Consider the following 17,565-nt stretch of genomic DNA (forward strand, 5'->3'; position numbering starts at 1 on the left):
GCTGTCCGAGGGTAGGGCTCCGAGCTCGGTATTTTGGCCCAAACCCAGAGTGCTCCCTCTGTATCTCTGGTGTGAGGAGTGTAGGATGCAGAAAACTGTCAATGAACATAGGTAAGTCGGCTCTGTATATATATATAGGCCTCATTTCTTGCTGATTGGTTAGGCAATTTGAACGTGTTCCTCCCGAACTTTGTTAATTAAACATAATTTAGTCAGATGGTAATAATGTTTTGGCTCATTACTGTAAATGGCAAATGATAGATCAGTTTATTGTGTTACCAAGTGAAAATTTGTTAAACAAGAAATCTGTAGTTGCCTTAAATTGGCTGAATGATTTAATACTGTGAAGCTGCTTTGATGCAATCTGTATTGTGAAAAGCGCTATACAAATAAACTTGACTTGACTTGACTTGAATGAGGCATTTAGTGAACAAACATATTCGAACCGAAAAAGCAAAGTAAGGTTAGTTTGTCTATTATTATTGTCTATACTATTTGTCAAATATTTGTCAGAACCTAAAAATCTGAATGCATCAGGTTGCATTGAATTTTTTAAGCTTTCTGTTTATAAACAGTTTATAAACTTATAACAGGCATTGACTAAAAACCACAAATATCAAATGTCTTTATTTTCTTTCTAACTGATCTTCTGTCTGTACCATCTCTTTTATTATTGCTCACACTTATCATAGGGATATCATTAATCATAGGGATGATACGTCAAATCATTCTGTTTATTGAGGTAAAATAAGCAGATCATTCTGTTTATTTGCAACTTCACAGCAACATGCTAAAAAAAACCCAAACCAAATGGGTTACCCAGGATGCTGCTGAAGAACTGTTGAAAGTGTTTCGTAATTTATACAGCTGTTCAAAGAGGGAAGAGAAAACAGGATTTTTTTTTATATTTATTCTCACACTCATATATCCCCAGCACTATCTGGGGCAGAGCTGATGTATCACCATCTTCCTCTGATGAATAGAAGAAAAGCTTCCCATATTCTCAAAGAATTCATTAGCATCAAAGAGGAATGATGGCCCGTTGTGGCTGTTCTAGAGACGCGTCTGTGTGTGTGTATGTGTGTGTGTGTGTGTGTGTGTGTATGTGTGTGTGTGTGTGTCTCCTCTCCAAACCTGCACCCTTATCCTCCTCCCATAAATGCCACCTTCACCCATGTGCCACAATAATCGCAGTCTCCAGAGAAAGAGCTCATAACTCTGTCTTAATGGCCTCTGTGTCTTCTTCTTTAATCCAGAAGCCTCTGCTGCTCATTTGGCATATGGCTGGCTCCAAGCGACATTGCCTTGCCCTAAATTGTTCACTTCCATGTATTTTGTCAGGATGCCAGCACCTACTAATGAACTCAGAGCTAGAGAGAACACCTGGTTGAAGAAAGCGAAAGCACATTGTTGCTCGTTTCTGGCCCACATAGCCGTCTCCATTTTGCCTCATTAAATTTTTGTCCACAGAGTACTCAATATGTTCATTCAAGCTCTCAGACACAATATGTTCCTGGGATTCAACTGCAAATATTGCAACACTAGCTTCCACAGACTGAGTCATGAGATGAGTCAGAGCCTGAAATTTTCAACGCCGTCTTAATGCTCTCTCTGTAAAGTCACCCGCACTCGTGTGTGTTTTTAAAACGGACCCTTGAGAATGTAGACGAGGCATGAAGCTGGTAATTGTGCTGGATGTATTAACTTTTATACTGCCACTCTCACTCACACACAGATTGCTGGATGAAAGAAAAAAAACGTATGACTAATAATATGTTTGATTTTTGATCATGTTTCTATAGTCAGCACTAGTTTTCCACTAGCCTAATGAAACCCCAGTGGTATTAAACAAGTGGAACAAATTGAAGTGATATAAACATTATTTCTGGCAATATGGAAATGTGTTTAAGTTATATTACTACACATACTAAGCACTAGTTATTATTACTAACAGCATGCCTGTTACAAAAAAAAAAAAAAAACGAAATTGTTTTTATAACATGGTATATTAACATTACACTGCATACAAGTGAAATTTGTTTTCAAATGGCTTGTATTTTTTGCATTCAATTAAATGAAATCATCATGTGGTAAATCATCTCTTGCATGTGAACTTGTACACTTGATCAAACTTTTAAAAAGGGCACTTATTACCAAAATATTATACTTTAAAAATATTTACTTGAGTGCAAACTACATTTTATGTTTTCTGACACTCTGACAGTAATTGAATGTTAATTGCAATTAAATAAAAAAAGCATTTAAAATGTAAATTTATATTAAATGCAACTAACTGACCTTTAGAGTGTGTTTTTCTACCCGCTTAAGTAGGATTTAATTACATCTTTATATGTGAATTCATAATTATTTTGTCTTTGAAATAATGTTAAAAGTATACTCTCGAATTTATGGGAAACTGAAATATACTTTGATGTCATTTGTTGAAACTTGTATGTTATGTATTTAAAATCTGTAATTACACATGTGTAATACTAATGATGAAGTTGCAATTTAGTACATTTAAAATATGGTAACTATAAATGTAATATCGAATGACACAGTTCAAATTATTAGTCAAGCACTTTACATGTGCTTTAGTATGTTAGTCGGCACATAAAAATGAGTGTAAAAAAGCATGATGACAGATTATTAAAACACACTTAAAGTGTACTTTGAATGACAGCTTTCATTTCAACTTTGACATTATTACAAATTGCACTTTTCAAAAGTGTTAAGAAATATTATTGAAAAGTGTACTCTTTTTAAGTACACTTAAATAGCGTTTTATTTAATATAATACAGTTTTTTTTTAAATATACTTTTTTTAAGTACACTACAATTGCTAATTCAGTTCAATTAAGCATACTTAATTTTTACAAGTGATAGGTTTTTATGCTTTAAAACAAGGGAAATCTGTTTTTGTTTTTTATTGTGCATTAAATTGATATTTGTGTTGTCCAAAATGTCACTTTATTTAGGGTTATATTTACAAACTTACATTTTAACCCATCCCTTCTCTGTTTCATAGGTTTGAATGAATGTTTGCTAAACAACGGAGGCTGCTCACACATCTGTGTGGATCGTCCCATTGGATACGAGTGCCAGTGTCCTGTTGGCTATAAGCTCCTGGACAAGAGGACATGTGGAGGTCAGACCTGACTCAATGATGAGATGACTTTGACAGTAAAAGTAAAGCTGATATAATAGACTACTGCACTAATAGTTGCACTAATAATTTTCAAATATTACAACTCGCTAGTGCCAAGTTATGTGTGTTTCAGTGTGCTGACGCCACTTAAAATAAGTTTCCACACGAAGATTTAAAAATCTGCTTTCCGAGACAGGAGAAGAGATGTTCTGATGTTTACTATGTACAGAATTTTTCAAACTCAAAAGTACTTGAAGTTTTAATCCAAACAAAGCTAATGTGAGAAAGCATTTGCTGGTACAGTAAACATAAATTTATTTCACCACAGGGTCAATGTCAGTGTTGTAAACTAGTCACTGCAGTGTGTGCGAGACCTCATGAATATCAGAACAAACTATTTATTATTTATTTGTATAAAATGTCTATTCACTATTCTGTTTCATAACATCCTCCTTTGTACCATACAGTGTAGCCATGATATTCACCTGTCTTGAGTGAGTGATCATGCCTGCAGTGTATCTGTTTACTCTGCAGATATTGATGAGTGTGAGAACCCTGATGCCTGCAGTCAGATCTGCATCAACCTGAAAGGGGATTTCAAGTGTGAATGTCACCCTGGGTATGAGATGGACCCCGTAAGCAAGACCTGTAAAGCTGAGGGTAAGATATATACTATAAAAGCAGATGTTTATGATGGTTTAATAAAAGCCGAAATTAAATCTGTTCATCATATAAAGCGATCGTGTCTCTTCAGAAAATGTGGACTAAACCGCTCAGTTATGGATTAGTTTTCCAATATAATGCTGTTCTTCCTGTTCATCAAAGAATCACAGTTTCCACAAAAAAATTAAGCAGAACAACTGTTTTCAACTTCTATAATTATAATAAATGTTTCTTGAGGACCAAATCACTAAACATGTTAGAATGATTTCTGAAGGATCATGTGACACTGAAGACTGGATTAATGATGCTGAAAATTCAGCTTTATAATCACAGGAATAAATTATAGTAATATTTCACAGTTTTTACTGTATTTATTGATCAAATAAATGCAGCCTTGGTGAGCTTAAGAGTATAATATGTGTAATATACAAATGCATGACATATATTACATATTATGTATACATATGTATTTAATTTTGAAAAATAAAAGCTCTTTGCAGAAGCTCTTTGCAGCCCAACATTGATGCTTTACACTGACCCATTTCAGCTGGTCATCTTACATTAGATCACAATGTAGGATGTGCGCTCTTTAAATAATTTTTAAATATTTGCCAGCACGTTTCATTCAGCTACTGCAGACAGTCCAATTAGATCTTATCACATGACTGACTGCTACTTCCTGTGCCCTCTACGGCTCACCAGCCTTCAAGTAGAAGACACAGTCCCGGGGCGCTCAGACATACAGTGTGTGTGTGATGTAGAGAGCTAGCTAAAGAAATGCAATGCTTAACAGTTTTTAAGAAGGATAAAGATAAGTGAATCCCACACAGGGCTATTGCTTCTCTTTTTGTGACTGGAGTTATTATGATCTTTATGTATTGCTCTCAATCTACAGTACATGTAAATGTTAAAGATGTCATTCTCTCTGTAAATGGCTTTGTGTATTTGTTATCGTTAGCAGACACTGCTTATGCTGACTGTTACTTATAAATCATTGTGTTAATTTAACGTAGTTCTACAGGAATATTCTGGGTTGCATACAGGTTAAATTACATCGGCAGTATCTGTGACATGCTCCTGATTACCTCTCTAATAGTTTCGAACGATTTCAATTTGTCCCTCAGTGTGTAAAAAACAAACAAACTGATCGTACAGCAACATCTGAAGCACCTCAGCAAAAACAGTTTTTTTTTTTAAGTTGTGAGTTTATAGTCGAAATGAAATAAGGTGAGATGAAAAGACCGTGTGAATTTGTATGCATCCTAATGATTGTGAAAACTATTTGTCAAGTTGCAAGACAGATTATATATATGTATAATATATATATATATATATATATATTATGTATGTGTGTGTGTGTGTGTGTGTACACGTTTTGTAATACATTATTTTATTTATAATTATATTTTCTTAAAGAATTTCTTATGTCTTTAAATTCATATTTTAAAAATAATATCTTTTACAAAAGTGTGGTAGTCAGCAACCTCAGAATTTTTTTTTATCATTTGCAACTTTCTGAAGAATTAATCTCTCTCTGTTTCAATACTAAGTCATCTATTACTCTCTGTGATCATCTGTCCTTGTATTTATTTTTAGGAAAAAGCCCTTACCTGATGTTCACGAACAGGCACGAGATCAGGCGTATTGACCTGGTGAAGAGGGACTACACACAGGTGGTTCCTACTCAGAAGAACGCAGTGGCCATTGATATAGACGTCGCCGCCAACCGCATGTTCTGGTGTGATCGTTTTCAACACAAAATATACAGGTGACCTCATATTGACCTTTTAGTTATGCTGTAAATATGGAAACTGTTTGGCTGTGCACTTAAAAGGGAGCCTTGGCCATTACTATGAGAGCCTGGCTTCATTTAACAGTAAATTGCTGCTTCACATGCTTGTGATATGTTAATTATTTTGAACTCAGGAGATACGGCTCCATTTATTTACATATCTCTCCCTCACACTTACTCTCTAGACAGCACACCATTGAAATCATTCTGATGAGATGCAGAGAGGCAGAAAAACAGCACTTAAGAAACATTTTAACTGCCATATTACAGAAACAAATATTATGTGGGTGTTCCATTCAAAAGCCTGTGTTCCTTGGGAATATGTATATGTGCACAGTAATCTTCAAAAGTCCAGGGTCTTATGCTCACCAAAGCTGCTTTAATTTGATTATTGTGAGATATTATTACAATTTCAACAGTCTATTTTAATAAATATTATTGTAATTTATTCATGTGACGGTAAAGCTTAATTTTCAGCATCATTACTCCAGTCTTCAGTGTCACATGATCCTTCACAAATCATTCTAATATGATGATTTGCTGCTCAAGAAACATTCTTATTATTATCAATGTTGAAAACAGTTGTGCTGTTTAATATTTTTGTGGAAACTATTATAAAAACAATTCAGGACTGTTTGATTCATAGAAAGTTAAAAAGAACAGAAATAATAGATAATGATATATTACATATTATTGTTTTTATTTAAAAATTAAATATGTGTGTGTGCTTTTAACACTTTCATCAGAAAAACGTTGTGTTTTTCAGTGTATTTTCAGTATAATCACAGGCACCGCAGCAATGACAAGTTATAAAAACAAAATACAGATGGGCTAAAAAGTGTATTAAATAGTTGACGATAGGAAGACTTTTATAATATCGCCTTTTTTTTTTTATATCAATCCACTGAGATTGTCCATCATTTGATCCCTTTAAAAAAGTTTTGGCTTCGGAAAAGTTTTTAGTTTGAGCACGGTTTGAAATGACCCTGCAACGTGACTGCCATAACCATGCTTGTTCTCCCTTCAAAGTGCCCTGTGTAGGCATCAGGTCAAATGTAATACAGGATATCTTTTGACTCTTGCCATTTAGCCCTGTTACAAATTCATTTGAAACTTCCAAAAAACCCTTTTTCTACAGTCCATCTCTTTCCTCCTAATTGCACATTCCATTTGATCTTGCTAATTGGGGACATTCACTTTCCTAATAATAGACACCTCTGCGGCTGCCCAAAATGATATGGTATCTTATTAAATGGCAGTACTCTGCCCTGCACTCTCTCTGTCTGTCTCTTTTGGACCTATAACTGAGGATAAAGTGTAAAGTCATTAGCCGTAACGTCTCCGCTGTGAGCTTGAACTAGTTTGGGATGAAATGGAAGCTGATAATAGAAGGCTATGAGAGTTGTGGCATTACTTTATTGAGACACCTGTGACACTTATGAACACGTCAGATGGTGTGTAGATCATGTGATCTGTGAAGTGAAGTTTGAGTATTAGAAAGCGATTTTAGACAATCAGAACATATTTGACTATTATTGTACTGTAAATATAATAATATTAAGTAATATAAGTGTTTTTTGGACCAATGAGATTCTCATCAAGTGTCTGACAAAAGGATTATGTTTATAGTTATTGCTGTTTACGGCGTTCTGCACATTACAGTATGTACTATTTTTTTGTAGATGTAAATTATGTGAAACTATACCACATACAACAATAGACTTTTCCAACCGTTGTATCAGTACTACATTACCTGGCTTTCCAATACATATTTGTATGTGATTTTGGGGATTTCACATTGTAAGAGACATGTTGTAAGAGACTTATCATTTCCTGTTTTATGATTTTTCTTCATTTTGGTGACTACATAACTTTTATATGATTATGATACTATGATATATTTCTAAGAAATAATAATATAGACTACTTAATCAGGTTTTCTTTTCAAGAATTGCATTTTAATGAGGCTTTTCTCTCTATTTTGATATCAAGACAGTTGTACCATGCTGATATTTTCAGCTCCTCCCCCCCAAAAATCTAAATCATTAACAAATAATGGTGGATGTAAACACCAAGATGCAAATAAAATGAATAAAATGTGCATAAAAAACATGTAGTTGACTTTCCGTTCATTAGAAGTGCAAACAAACAACAATCGTGTTTGAATTGCTTGTAGTTTTTGTCAGCTTTAAGGCAACATCGTGATTTTCAAAAACATAAAAAATCTTACCGACAAACTTTTGAATGCTAGTATTTTGACGTGAATTTTGAAATAAATGCTGGATTGGAGCGAAAACCATGTAGGAAATACAATTTCTAAAATGTGCTTATTAACATGTATAGTCAGGCAGTTATCAAAAATTCTAGCTTGAATGTGAACACAAATGTTCATTTCTGCAGTGATCCAGCCTCACTTTATTTTCACTGGCATAACTCTGAATATATTTGACTGTTACGTTTTACAAAATAAATGACAGTAGATCTTTGTCGACAGAGGATTTTTCCTCATTCTGTCACGATATATAAAACAATCCCAACTGAAGTTATTTGATTTGACTAGTGGACCCAGTGTGTCTAATAGCAGAACCTCTAATTGTCTGCACGTCTCTGCAGTGCTTACATCCACGAGGCGAGCGACCCGTCTCGACACGTTACTCTGATCGACTCGGATCTGCATTCCCCTGAAGGGCTGGCACAGGACTGGGTTCAGCACAACCTCTACTGGACCGACTCGGGCGACAGAACCATCTCTGTGGCTTCAGCGGATGGCAGCAGGAGACGCGTGCTGATCAACACCGATCTGAGCGAACCACGGGCCATCGCTGTGGATCCAGAGAGAGGGTGAGCACATATCAGACTCTACACTGCCAGTCTAAAAAACAAAACCACAAAAGGCCAGACTGCCTCTAAAGGTCACTGAAATGATAAGATAAGCTTTCCATGCACATGGAGGCTGTGGAGTATAACAGAGGAAATGTTATTGAATTCTACTAATCCATAGAGATAACCTGACCGCTCATATGAATAGCTGCAAAAATGCTGTTGTTTGCTCACAATAGTGAATGGCACAAAATAGACAAACCTATTTTATTTTAGTCATTTAAGACTGTTCTGCGATAACCTTCACCTCTGACAAAAAAGTGAAGTGAAGAGAAAAATCTTTTAAACATCTAGTTTCAAATTTATACGGCAAGTTATACATTTTATCTTTGTGTTCATGTTGGTTTCATTTGGTTTAAAAAAACTTTTCTACCATTTTCAAGAAAAGTTTAAATGTTATGACTCTAAAAATGTGATGTAAAAATGAACATTTGCCAAGCGCCAGTATTGACGAGGATATGAAACGGTGCCAATCACCAGTTGGCTAGTAACAATTTTATGAATTCTAAGAATGCAATGTTGTGAGAACATGAACGTGAACAAACGTGAATGACGCTCGGGACAGTTGGCGGGCCAGCGCTGCATCGTCACAAAAGTTTAAGCCCTGCCAATTTAAATATTTAAGCGCAAAGGGATGCGAAAGGGAACTCAATTCGTTACTCGCTGTGTGGGAAGGTTTCTGTTGATTGAATTAAAGGTAAAAAAAAAAAAAAACTTAAACTTAAAATCCTAAGAGAAATTTTGCAATTGGCAACTAACTAAAATTAAAAAAGTTTAAACTGAAGTACTAAAGTTACTAAAACTGAAATACAAAATAAATTATAAATTAGCTAGAAATATAAAACAAACTTAAATAAAAATAAAAATGGAAAACATAAAAATGACAATTCAAAACATTAGTATTTACTATAATAGTAAATAAAGAATACTAATTAATAAGGTTGTCTTTTTAAGAATTACATTGCTTTAATGATGCTTTTCTATTCATTTTGGCATCAAGACAGTTTTGACATTTTCAACCCTCCCAAAACATTAAAATCAATGTGTATTCAAGTAACTGTATTATGAATTGCATTTTTATGTATTTTTAAAAAGCACATACATTTTTAATCACTGTCAACGACAACATGCAACTCCGAGCATTTTCACTGTTATCAAGCCGTATTGGATTTATGGAGGTTGAAACCTCAGTGGAAGTAATGTTTTTTCTTTTTCTTTATTTTTCTGGTGAACACTTTGTCTTCACAGGTTCATGTATTGGTCTGACTGGGGGATCAGGGCCAAGATTGAGAAGGCTGGCATGAACGGTGTTGATCGGCAGGTGTTGGTGTCTGAGGACATTGAGTGGCCCAATGGAATCACACTCGGTAGGAATTATGGTCCTTCCTTTCTGTTATTTGCACTCTAAGTCTAAACCATTTGAGCTCTATGCAACTCTTATGAATCAGTAAGGGTGATCTGCAGTGTCCAGGCTCTTTGACAGTAGTGTTGTGTGTCTGAATGCAGATGTGGTTGGCAAGCGCTTGTACTGGGTGGACTCAAAACTACACCTGATCTCCAGTGTGGATTTAAATGGGTCCCATCGCAGAGTCATCCTGTTCTCCAGCGAGAGACTCGGCCACCCTTACGCACTCGCTGTGTTCGAGGTGAGTGAGCCTCCTAAATATTTCTTCTATTTCCACACAAACTGTATGTGTGTGTTTATATGCCTGTGATTATCACCAGCTAGTCGGTAAATGTGTGTGTTTGGTCAGTAACTTATAGCCGAGTTAGCATTAAAGCCTCTCTTATTTTCTACTTTGAGATTTTATTTATATGGCAGCATTTTCAGAACTGCAGAACTTGTTTTCTTCAGAATTACAGTTTTAAAGACCAGATCACATTGATATTTTTTATATACATACAAGCATTTATTTGAAATAGAAATCTGTCACTTTGTATCAATTTGATTCATCCTTGCTGAATAAAAGTATTACTTTAAAAAATCTGACCTCAAAGTGGTCTCAGAATGGATAAATATCAGCAATTAATTTCCCTGGGCGATATATCATCTATAGAAGTGGCATGTGTAGGTGAGGGGCTAGTACTATGGGCTGTGAAATGTTGTGGTAATTGATTGAAGCTGTGTCTGAAGCCACTTTAAATGTAAAACTGAATCATGGTCAGAATTATTCATGTTCAACATCCTACTTCAGTGATGTATTGTATTTTAATATGGGATAATTCCCTTTATTGTTTTGCTGCTTAAGCTCAGTGGTCTCCATGGTAACATAGGGATGGGTTCTGGGTGGGGGATATGATAGGAAGAAAGAAGATTATAGTGTTTTCACACAAGCATGGCTCAAGTTGTGGTGAGCTCACTAATCTAAGCACAAAAGCCCTAAAACCACCCAAAACACCCTAGTAACGCCTTAGAAACCACTTAAGACACCCTAGCAACCACATAGAACAACCTAGCAACACTAATCTAAGATTGACTTGATCTCACAGCAGAGGCGGACTAAATGCTGAAGGGCTGTTATCTTATACACCTACACATCAGCTGCAGAATTAATGGTCTTGTTGTGGCAGCTGTAGTTTGGACAGAGGATCCTGCTGTGGATTTCACCCCAGTAACACAGCTTCCACACAAAATAATGTGTGACTTTTTAATGTGGAATTTTTTCTTGGCAGCCTTCTTGCTTGTGAGAGACTAGTCACTAGGTAGATATTTGTTTTACCCAGGATGCCCTTTTTTCATTGTTTGAAGCTAACTTCAGTATCTGTGATGCTAGCAGATTGATGAAGAGGTGCTTTGCCTGGTTCCTCTTCATTTTTAAAGTGGCATTTGCTGACTGGATCTCTTGCTGACTGTACCACAAGCTATCATGCATGTTGTGTCAGAAGGGAGATTCAAAGTCTTTGAGGACCCCTGCCCAAAAAACACTCAGAACACCTTAGCAACACCATAGAAACCACTGAGGACACCCTAGCAACACTCCAAACCCTCTAAGAAAACTCTAGCAACCACCTAGCAATGCTCTAGGAACCACCCTCAACACCTTAGCAATGCCCTAGAAACCGAAACCCTAGCAACACTTTAAACCCTCCAAGAACACTCTAGCAACCAACATAAATATGCTAGTTATCACCTAGCAAAGCCTCAAACCACACATAACATCTTAGCAACACCTTAGAAACCACCTAATACACCCTAGCAACCACACATAACACCATAGCAGCACTCTAAACCTTCCAAGCTCTAGCAACCAACCAACAAGCTCTCACAATCACCCACAGCACCATAGCAATGTCTTAGAAACCACACAGGAATCCCTAGCAACCACATAGCAATACTCTAAAACCTCCCAGAATATTCAAGCAATGCTCTAGCAACTGCCCACAAAACCCCAGCAACCACCTAGCAATGTCCTTAAACCACTCAGAACACCTTAGCAACCCCACAAAAACCACAGAATACTCCATAGCAACCACACATAATACCCTAGCAACACTCTAAACTCTCCAAGAACATTTTAGCAACCAAACAGCAATACCCTGGTCTAGCAACCAACTAGCAATGCCTAAAACCATCCAGAACACCTTAGCAACACCATAGAAACCACCCAGGAAACCCTAGAAACCACTAAGCAATGCTCTAAAGCCACCCAGGACCTCCTAGCAACCAACTAGCAATGTTGACTCTTGTTTCTCTCAGGATCGGGTGTACTGGACGGACCGTGAGAAGGAGGCCGTTTACAGCGCAAACAGACTCACAGGACAAGATGTGACCAGCCTTGCCGAGCACCTCAATGACCCTCATGATATTGTGGTTTTCCACGAGCTGAGCCAACCTGGCGGTGTGTGGACTTCAGATCAGCTATATTTATTAATTTGTCATCCTTTTTCTTTGACATTTTTGACTAATGGCGTACTAAATACTACGTTTTTAATTCACCTTATGAAATCCACCCAGAATCGGATTTCTCCTTTTTGTAATCCATCTTGCCAGCCATTTCTGTTTTAATCTGCATGTCAGTAATTCTGATATTAGAATCTGGAACCAAAAACCAAAAACATCAACAGTTTACTATTGAAAATTAATCATAGTTTTTAAGTCTCCTCAGACTGAAGATGAAGTGTGTTTGACCCATATGGCTCAGAGAATGATGGTTGTGTCGTCTCCTGATGGATGATTTATCATTGTGTGTGTGTGTGTGTGTGTGTGTGTGTGTGTGTGTGTACGCGCAGCTCCTGACAGCTGTAACCTGGGCGGCGTGACTAACGGAGGCTGTGACTTCCTTTGTCTGCGAGCTCCTCAGATCAGCGAACACTCACCCAAATACACCTGCGCTTGCCCCGACGGCGAGGAGCTCAGCCCTGACACACGACAATGTGTACCAGGTGAGCTCATCACATTGTGCCTTATACCGTGTCCTGGCTAGGTGGGACATGATCACGTCCATGAGTTTTAGTTTTAGTTCTTCAGGAGTTTTGTCCTAATCACATCAAGCAACAGAATGATTTGTTGATTGCTTGATTTTTCACTTTAAACATCTGATTGGCTGTGATTTAGTCACAGTATGCAACAGTTTCAAACAGGGGTGTTTCTAGCCTTCCATAGTTACTGGGGCACAAGCCTCCAATCAAAAAAGGTGTCCCAAATATATATATATATATATATATATATATATATATATATATATATATTTAAATTATAGCTCAAATATATATGAATATATATATATACAAAAGACAAAACAAAAACAAAAACCGAAATCTTTACCCCTTATTAAATCATTATTAAAAATGTCTTAAAGATTTAAGCATATTATGTAGTTGTGTTTGGAGTTTATTATAATTATTTATAACGCAATGAGACATGGCAAAATGTGTGGACATAATTTTTGGCCTGGCTGTCACAAAGAAATTATGAACACATGCAAATACAACAGAGAACCAATGATATATTAAAAATGGATTATGTTGTAGTCAGTGTATGCTTTTTTTGTGTGAGCTTTTTGTTTTTCTATGCATTTTTTTCCATAATAAAACAAAACATGTAGCTGTAGTTTGCACAACAGGGGAGAAACAAGACACAATAACTAAACCACTAAAATATTAAATAAGTACAAGGCAGGGCAAACACTGGAGTTATGTGACTGAAAAACTAAACCTATACATAGAATAGAAGAAAACTTACAAAAGACTAAGGTAAATAACGAAACTAAAACAAGTCCACGGCTGGAGAAAGTTAGGTATTAGATAAATGTAAACCCAGGCTAAATAAATCAAAGAGAAAACCACAGTAACAGAAACTAAATCTATCAATCATAGTGATGGGTCATTCATAAATGATCCGTTCATTGCGTCATGTGACAAATGAACGAAAGACTCGGAAGGTAAAGTAATTATTTATGTTCCCTGAAAATTATCTTTGGCTGTATTATAATGATTACTTAATTCAGAATAAGATCAAGATTGCGTAGGTGGGTGTGTTCAGGGAATTTGGCTGTTCAAATTATAACATTCAAAGCCACTTAAATGAACGAAATGACTCGAATAAAGATTCATTCAATTTGATGAACGAGATCGAACGAGAGAGTCAGTAAAATTATCCGAACTTCCCATCACTAAACTAGAAAAGCTCAAGTAAAACAAGAAGACTAAAGATGGCTAAATAATAAAGAGAAGAAAACCCCAAAGCAAAAACTGCAAGGATACAAGAAGCTACAGAGAGAACTTTGGACAATCACACCTGGGTATGAACACGAAACTAGATAAAGGTCTAAGACATGAACTCAACACAACCATCCAGCAAAGACAAGAAGCAAGGAAGCACACGAGGACCAGGTGAGCACAATTAGAGAAACGAGGACTAGACAGGGACTAAACGACTAAACAGTTGAATCTGAGATTAACACTTGTATATACAGTACAGATTAATTAAAAAGAATTACATTAAATATGTTTTATTAATATCTCAAGTGCTCGCCAGCCCCCCACTTGATTTAGGACAGCATGTTGGAGCTAAGCAAAGCTTTATTAATTTGACAACTTATTTTTGTATACTAATGAATAACATGTCATTGTACCACCAGTCCAGAACGACACTGCCGCAACATCTACTGTCCCCATCAACAACACCATGGAGACGGGAGCTGGCTGGGCCCCGGAGTCCCCTGGAGCAGTGACTTCTCAGTCCGATAGTGTGGCTGAAACCACTCTCTCATCACTCCTCACTTCCGGCCCAGAGGAAGCGGCCGTCTCCTCTAATACTACAGCAGAGCGCAGGCCAACACGGGCATCCAGCACCACACCAGGAGACCTGAGCAACCTGTCCCATCACTGTAAGTGTGATTTCATGCACAGGAGAAACCTTGCTCAGTTGAGCCTTCGCTAAACCATCCTAGTTACTGCTGGTGGGTTGGAGGAGTTTACAGATTGTTTCAGAGGACCGATTTCCCGAATGAAATTTGTTCAAATATGCTCTTAAGTGGAAGTTCATATTATTATGTGGGTTGGCGTGAAATGCTTTGACTGCAAAAAATGCAAATCAGCTGAGAGCTTACACAGTGAGAAAATCTGTCTATCTATCTATCTATCTATCTATCTATCTATCTATCTATCTATCTATCTATCTATCTATCTATCTATCTATCTATCTATCTATCTATCTATCTATCTATCTATCTATCTATCTATCTATCTATCTATCTATCTATCTATCTATCTATCTATCTATCTATCTATCTATCTATCTATGGGTGGTGGTGGCGCAATGGATAAGACACATGCCTTTGGTGTGAGAGACCCGGGTTTGAATCCACTGTGAGACACCAATGTGTCCCTGAGCAAGACACTTAACCCCTAGTTGCTCCAGAGGCGTGCGACCTCTGACATATATAGCAATTGTAAGTCGCTTTGGATAAAAAGCGTCAGCTAAATGAATAAATGTAAATGTAAATCTATCTTATCTATCTATCTATCTATCTATCTATCTATCTATCTATCTCTCTATATGTCTGTCTGTCTATCTCTCTATATGTCTGTCTATCTCTCTATATGTCTGTCTGTCTGTCTGTCTAACTATCGATCATTTCAGAATTTACTGAAATGTACTGCTTTGAAAACAGTGTTATAAGCTGCTTGCATGTAAATTAACAGACAGTGCCAATCTTCACTCTGAAATACACAATTTAACAGACTATATACTTCAATTAAATCACAGCCTTTGATTTCCTAATAATAATAAAATAATTGCTATTTCTATTTTATTTCGATTAAGTGTGCTGTCCCATTTTTTTAATGTTACTATGTTAATGTTAATTATTAGGTTTTCATCAACTCACAAACTCCGGTTGGGGAAACCCTGCTTTAGATGATAATGTGACCAGGACTTCACTACTGTAAACGACTGTAAACTTTGATCCTCCCTCCAAACTTTTTGTCCTCTTTTGCATACTGAAAAAGCCTGAAAGCCTGTCAGAGGTGCCCTAATTTGTCACTCTGTTTTGGGGTGGGCTTAGTGAATGAGTCAATCAGCTACATCATCTTGTTTAAATAAATAGGTTAAACAAATGTGTAACTGATGCTCCTCTCTTTAATTTTCTTCTAGCTGGCAATGAGTTGTTTCTCCTTGGCCGTAATCTGACAGTGGCAGTGCTTGGTGTCGTAATTCCCATAGGTATGTACATCTTCAACCTCTCTGGCTCCCAGGGGCCGCTAGGGTCCTGCTCTGTGCTATTTTGAGCACATTATGACACCAGTGTTTCTCACCGATGCTCTAACTGCAAGGTGAGTGAGCCCAGGGCAGCAGACTCAGCTGTATGGAGATGATTGTGTGTGTGGTGTCTGTATGAATTTAGATGTATTCTACTTTATTGTCTTTGTGAACCCAGAAAGAAATTCCCTTGGTAATATTGTGAAAAATCTGACTAACATCAAGTGTGCTGCATTGCAGATGGAGCAGATGTTAAGATTTTATTAGGTTACATTTCTAAGAGCCATATAAGAATGTTGTCAATTTGCTTTTCTGATGAACATGAAATATTTGAGTTTTGCCTGTTCTTCATTCCCTATCAACCCTCTCTCCTCTGTTTTAGTTTTCTTCTGCTATTCTCATTCTCTTTTGCTATCATTGGTTTCAATCCAGGCAATTTAAAGAAACTGTTCACCCATAAATAACAATTCTGTCATCATTTACTTTCCTGCTGTTTCGATCCGTTTTGACTGACTGACTTCTGTGGAACACAAAAGGTGATGTTAGGTAGAATGTTGATGCTGCTCTTTTCCACACATAAAGTCTACAGAGGCTGTCAGTCTTAAAAAATGACAAAAGCACCATAAAAAAGATCCTTCTGACTCATGAACACTTTTGTGTGATGAACAGAGCATTGACGTATAAGGCTGAATAAATAAAGCTGAATAAATGCCAGAATTGTTATTTTTGTGTGAACTATTCCTTTAATTTTACATATTCTATCTATCTATCTATCTATCTATCTATCTATCTATCTATCTATCTATCTATCTATCTATCTATCTATCTATCTATCTATCTATCTATCTATCTATCTATCTATCTATCTGTCTGTCTGTCTGTCTGTCTGTCTGTCTGTCTGTCTGTCTGTCTGTCTGTCTGTCTATCTACAGTATATCTATATATCTATCTATTTGTCTGTCTGTCTATCTATCTGTCTGTCTGTCTGTCTGTCTATCTATATATCTATCTATTTGTCTGTCTGTCTATCGTTCTAACTATTTGTATGTCTGTCTATCTCTCTATCTGTCTGTCTATCCGTCTATCTATCTCTCTATCTGTCTGTCTATCTGTCTGTCTGTCTATCTCTCTATCTGTCTCTCTATATGTCTGTCTGTCTGTCTGTCTGTCTATCTCTCTATATGTCTGTCTGTCTGTCTGTCTGTCTATCTCTCTATATGTCTGTCTGTCTGTCTGTCTATCTCTCTATCTGTCTATCTATCTCTCTTGCTGTCTGTATCTCTATATGTCTGTCTGTCTATCTCTCTATCTGTCTGTCTGTCTGTCTATCTCTATATGTCTGTCTGTCTGTCTGTCTGTCTGTCTGTCTGTCTATCTCTC

At 36.7% G+C, this 17,565-nt stretch overlaps 1 protein-coding gene across 2 annotated transcripts in view; it reads left to right on the plus strand.

The window, feature by feature from the left end:
* Positions 1-17,565, plus strand: part of LOC309501629 (low-density lipoprotein receptor-related protein 8-like) — an 86,608-nt gene that overhangs the window by 62,547 nt on the left and 6,496 nt on the right. Inside the window, exons 8-18 of one of the 2 annotated variants that reach the window (XM_082173778.1) lie at positions 3,029-3,148; positions 3,683-3,808; positions 5,408-5,579; positions 8,217-8,444; positions 9,732-9,850; positions 9,990-10,129; positions 12,181-12,322; positions 12,714-12,866; positions 14,564-14,812; positions 16,081-16,149; positions 16,568-17,115. In XM_082173778.1, coding sequence (XP_082029904.1) covers positions 3,029-3,148; positions 3,683-3,808; positions 5,408-5,579; positions 8,217-8,444; positions 9,732-9,850; positions 9,990-10,129; positions 12,181-12,322; positions 12,714-12,866; positions 14,564-14,812; positions 16,081-16,149; positions 16,568-16,626 — 1,577 coding nt within the window. In that variant the 3' untranslated portion in view covers positions 16,627-17,115. Of the gene's footprint in view, positions 1-3,028; positions 3,149-3,682; positions 3,809-5,407; positions 5,580-8,216; positions 8,445-9,731; positions 9,851-9,989; positions 10,130-12,180; positions 12,323-12,713; positions 12,867-14,563; positions 14,813-16,080; positions 16,150-16,567; positions 17,116-17,565 lie in introns of those variants that run through there. The other variant, XM_082173777.1, reaches the window with a different exon arrangement.

The sequence above is a fragment of the Leuciscus leuciscus genome, assembly GCF_965113295.1.
Source record: "Leuciscus leuciscus genome assembly, chromosome: 6".
Lineage (NCBI taxonomy): Eukaryota > Metazoa > Chordata > Actinopteri > Cypriniformes > Leuciscidae > Leuciscus > Leuciscus leuciscus.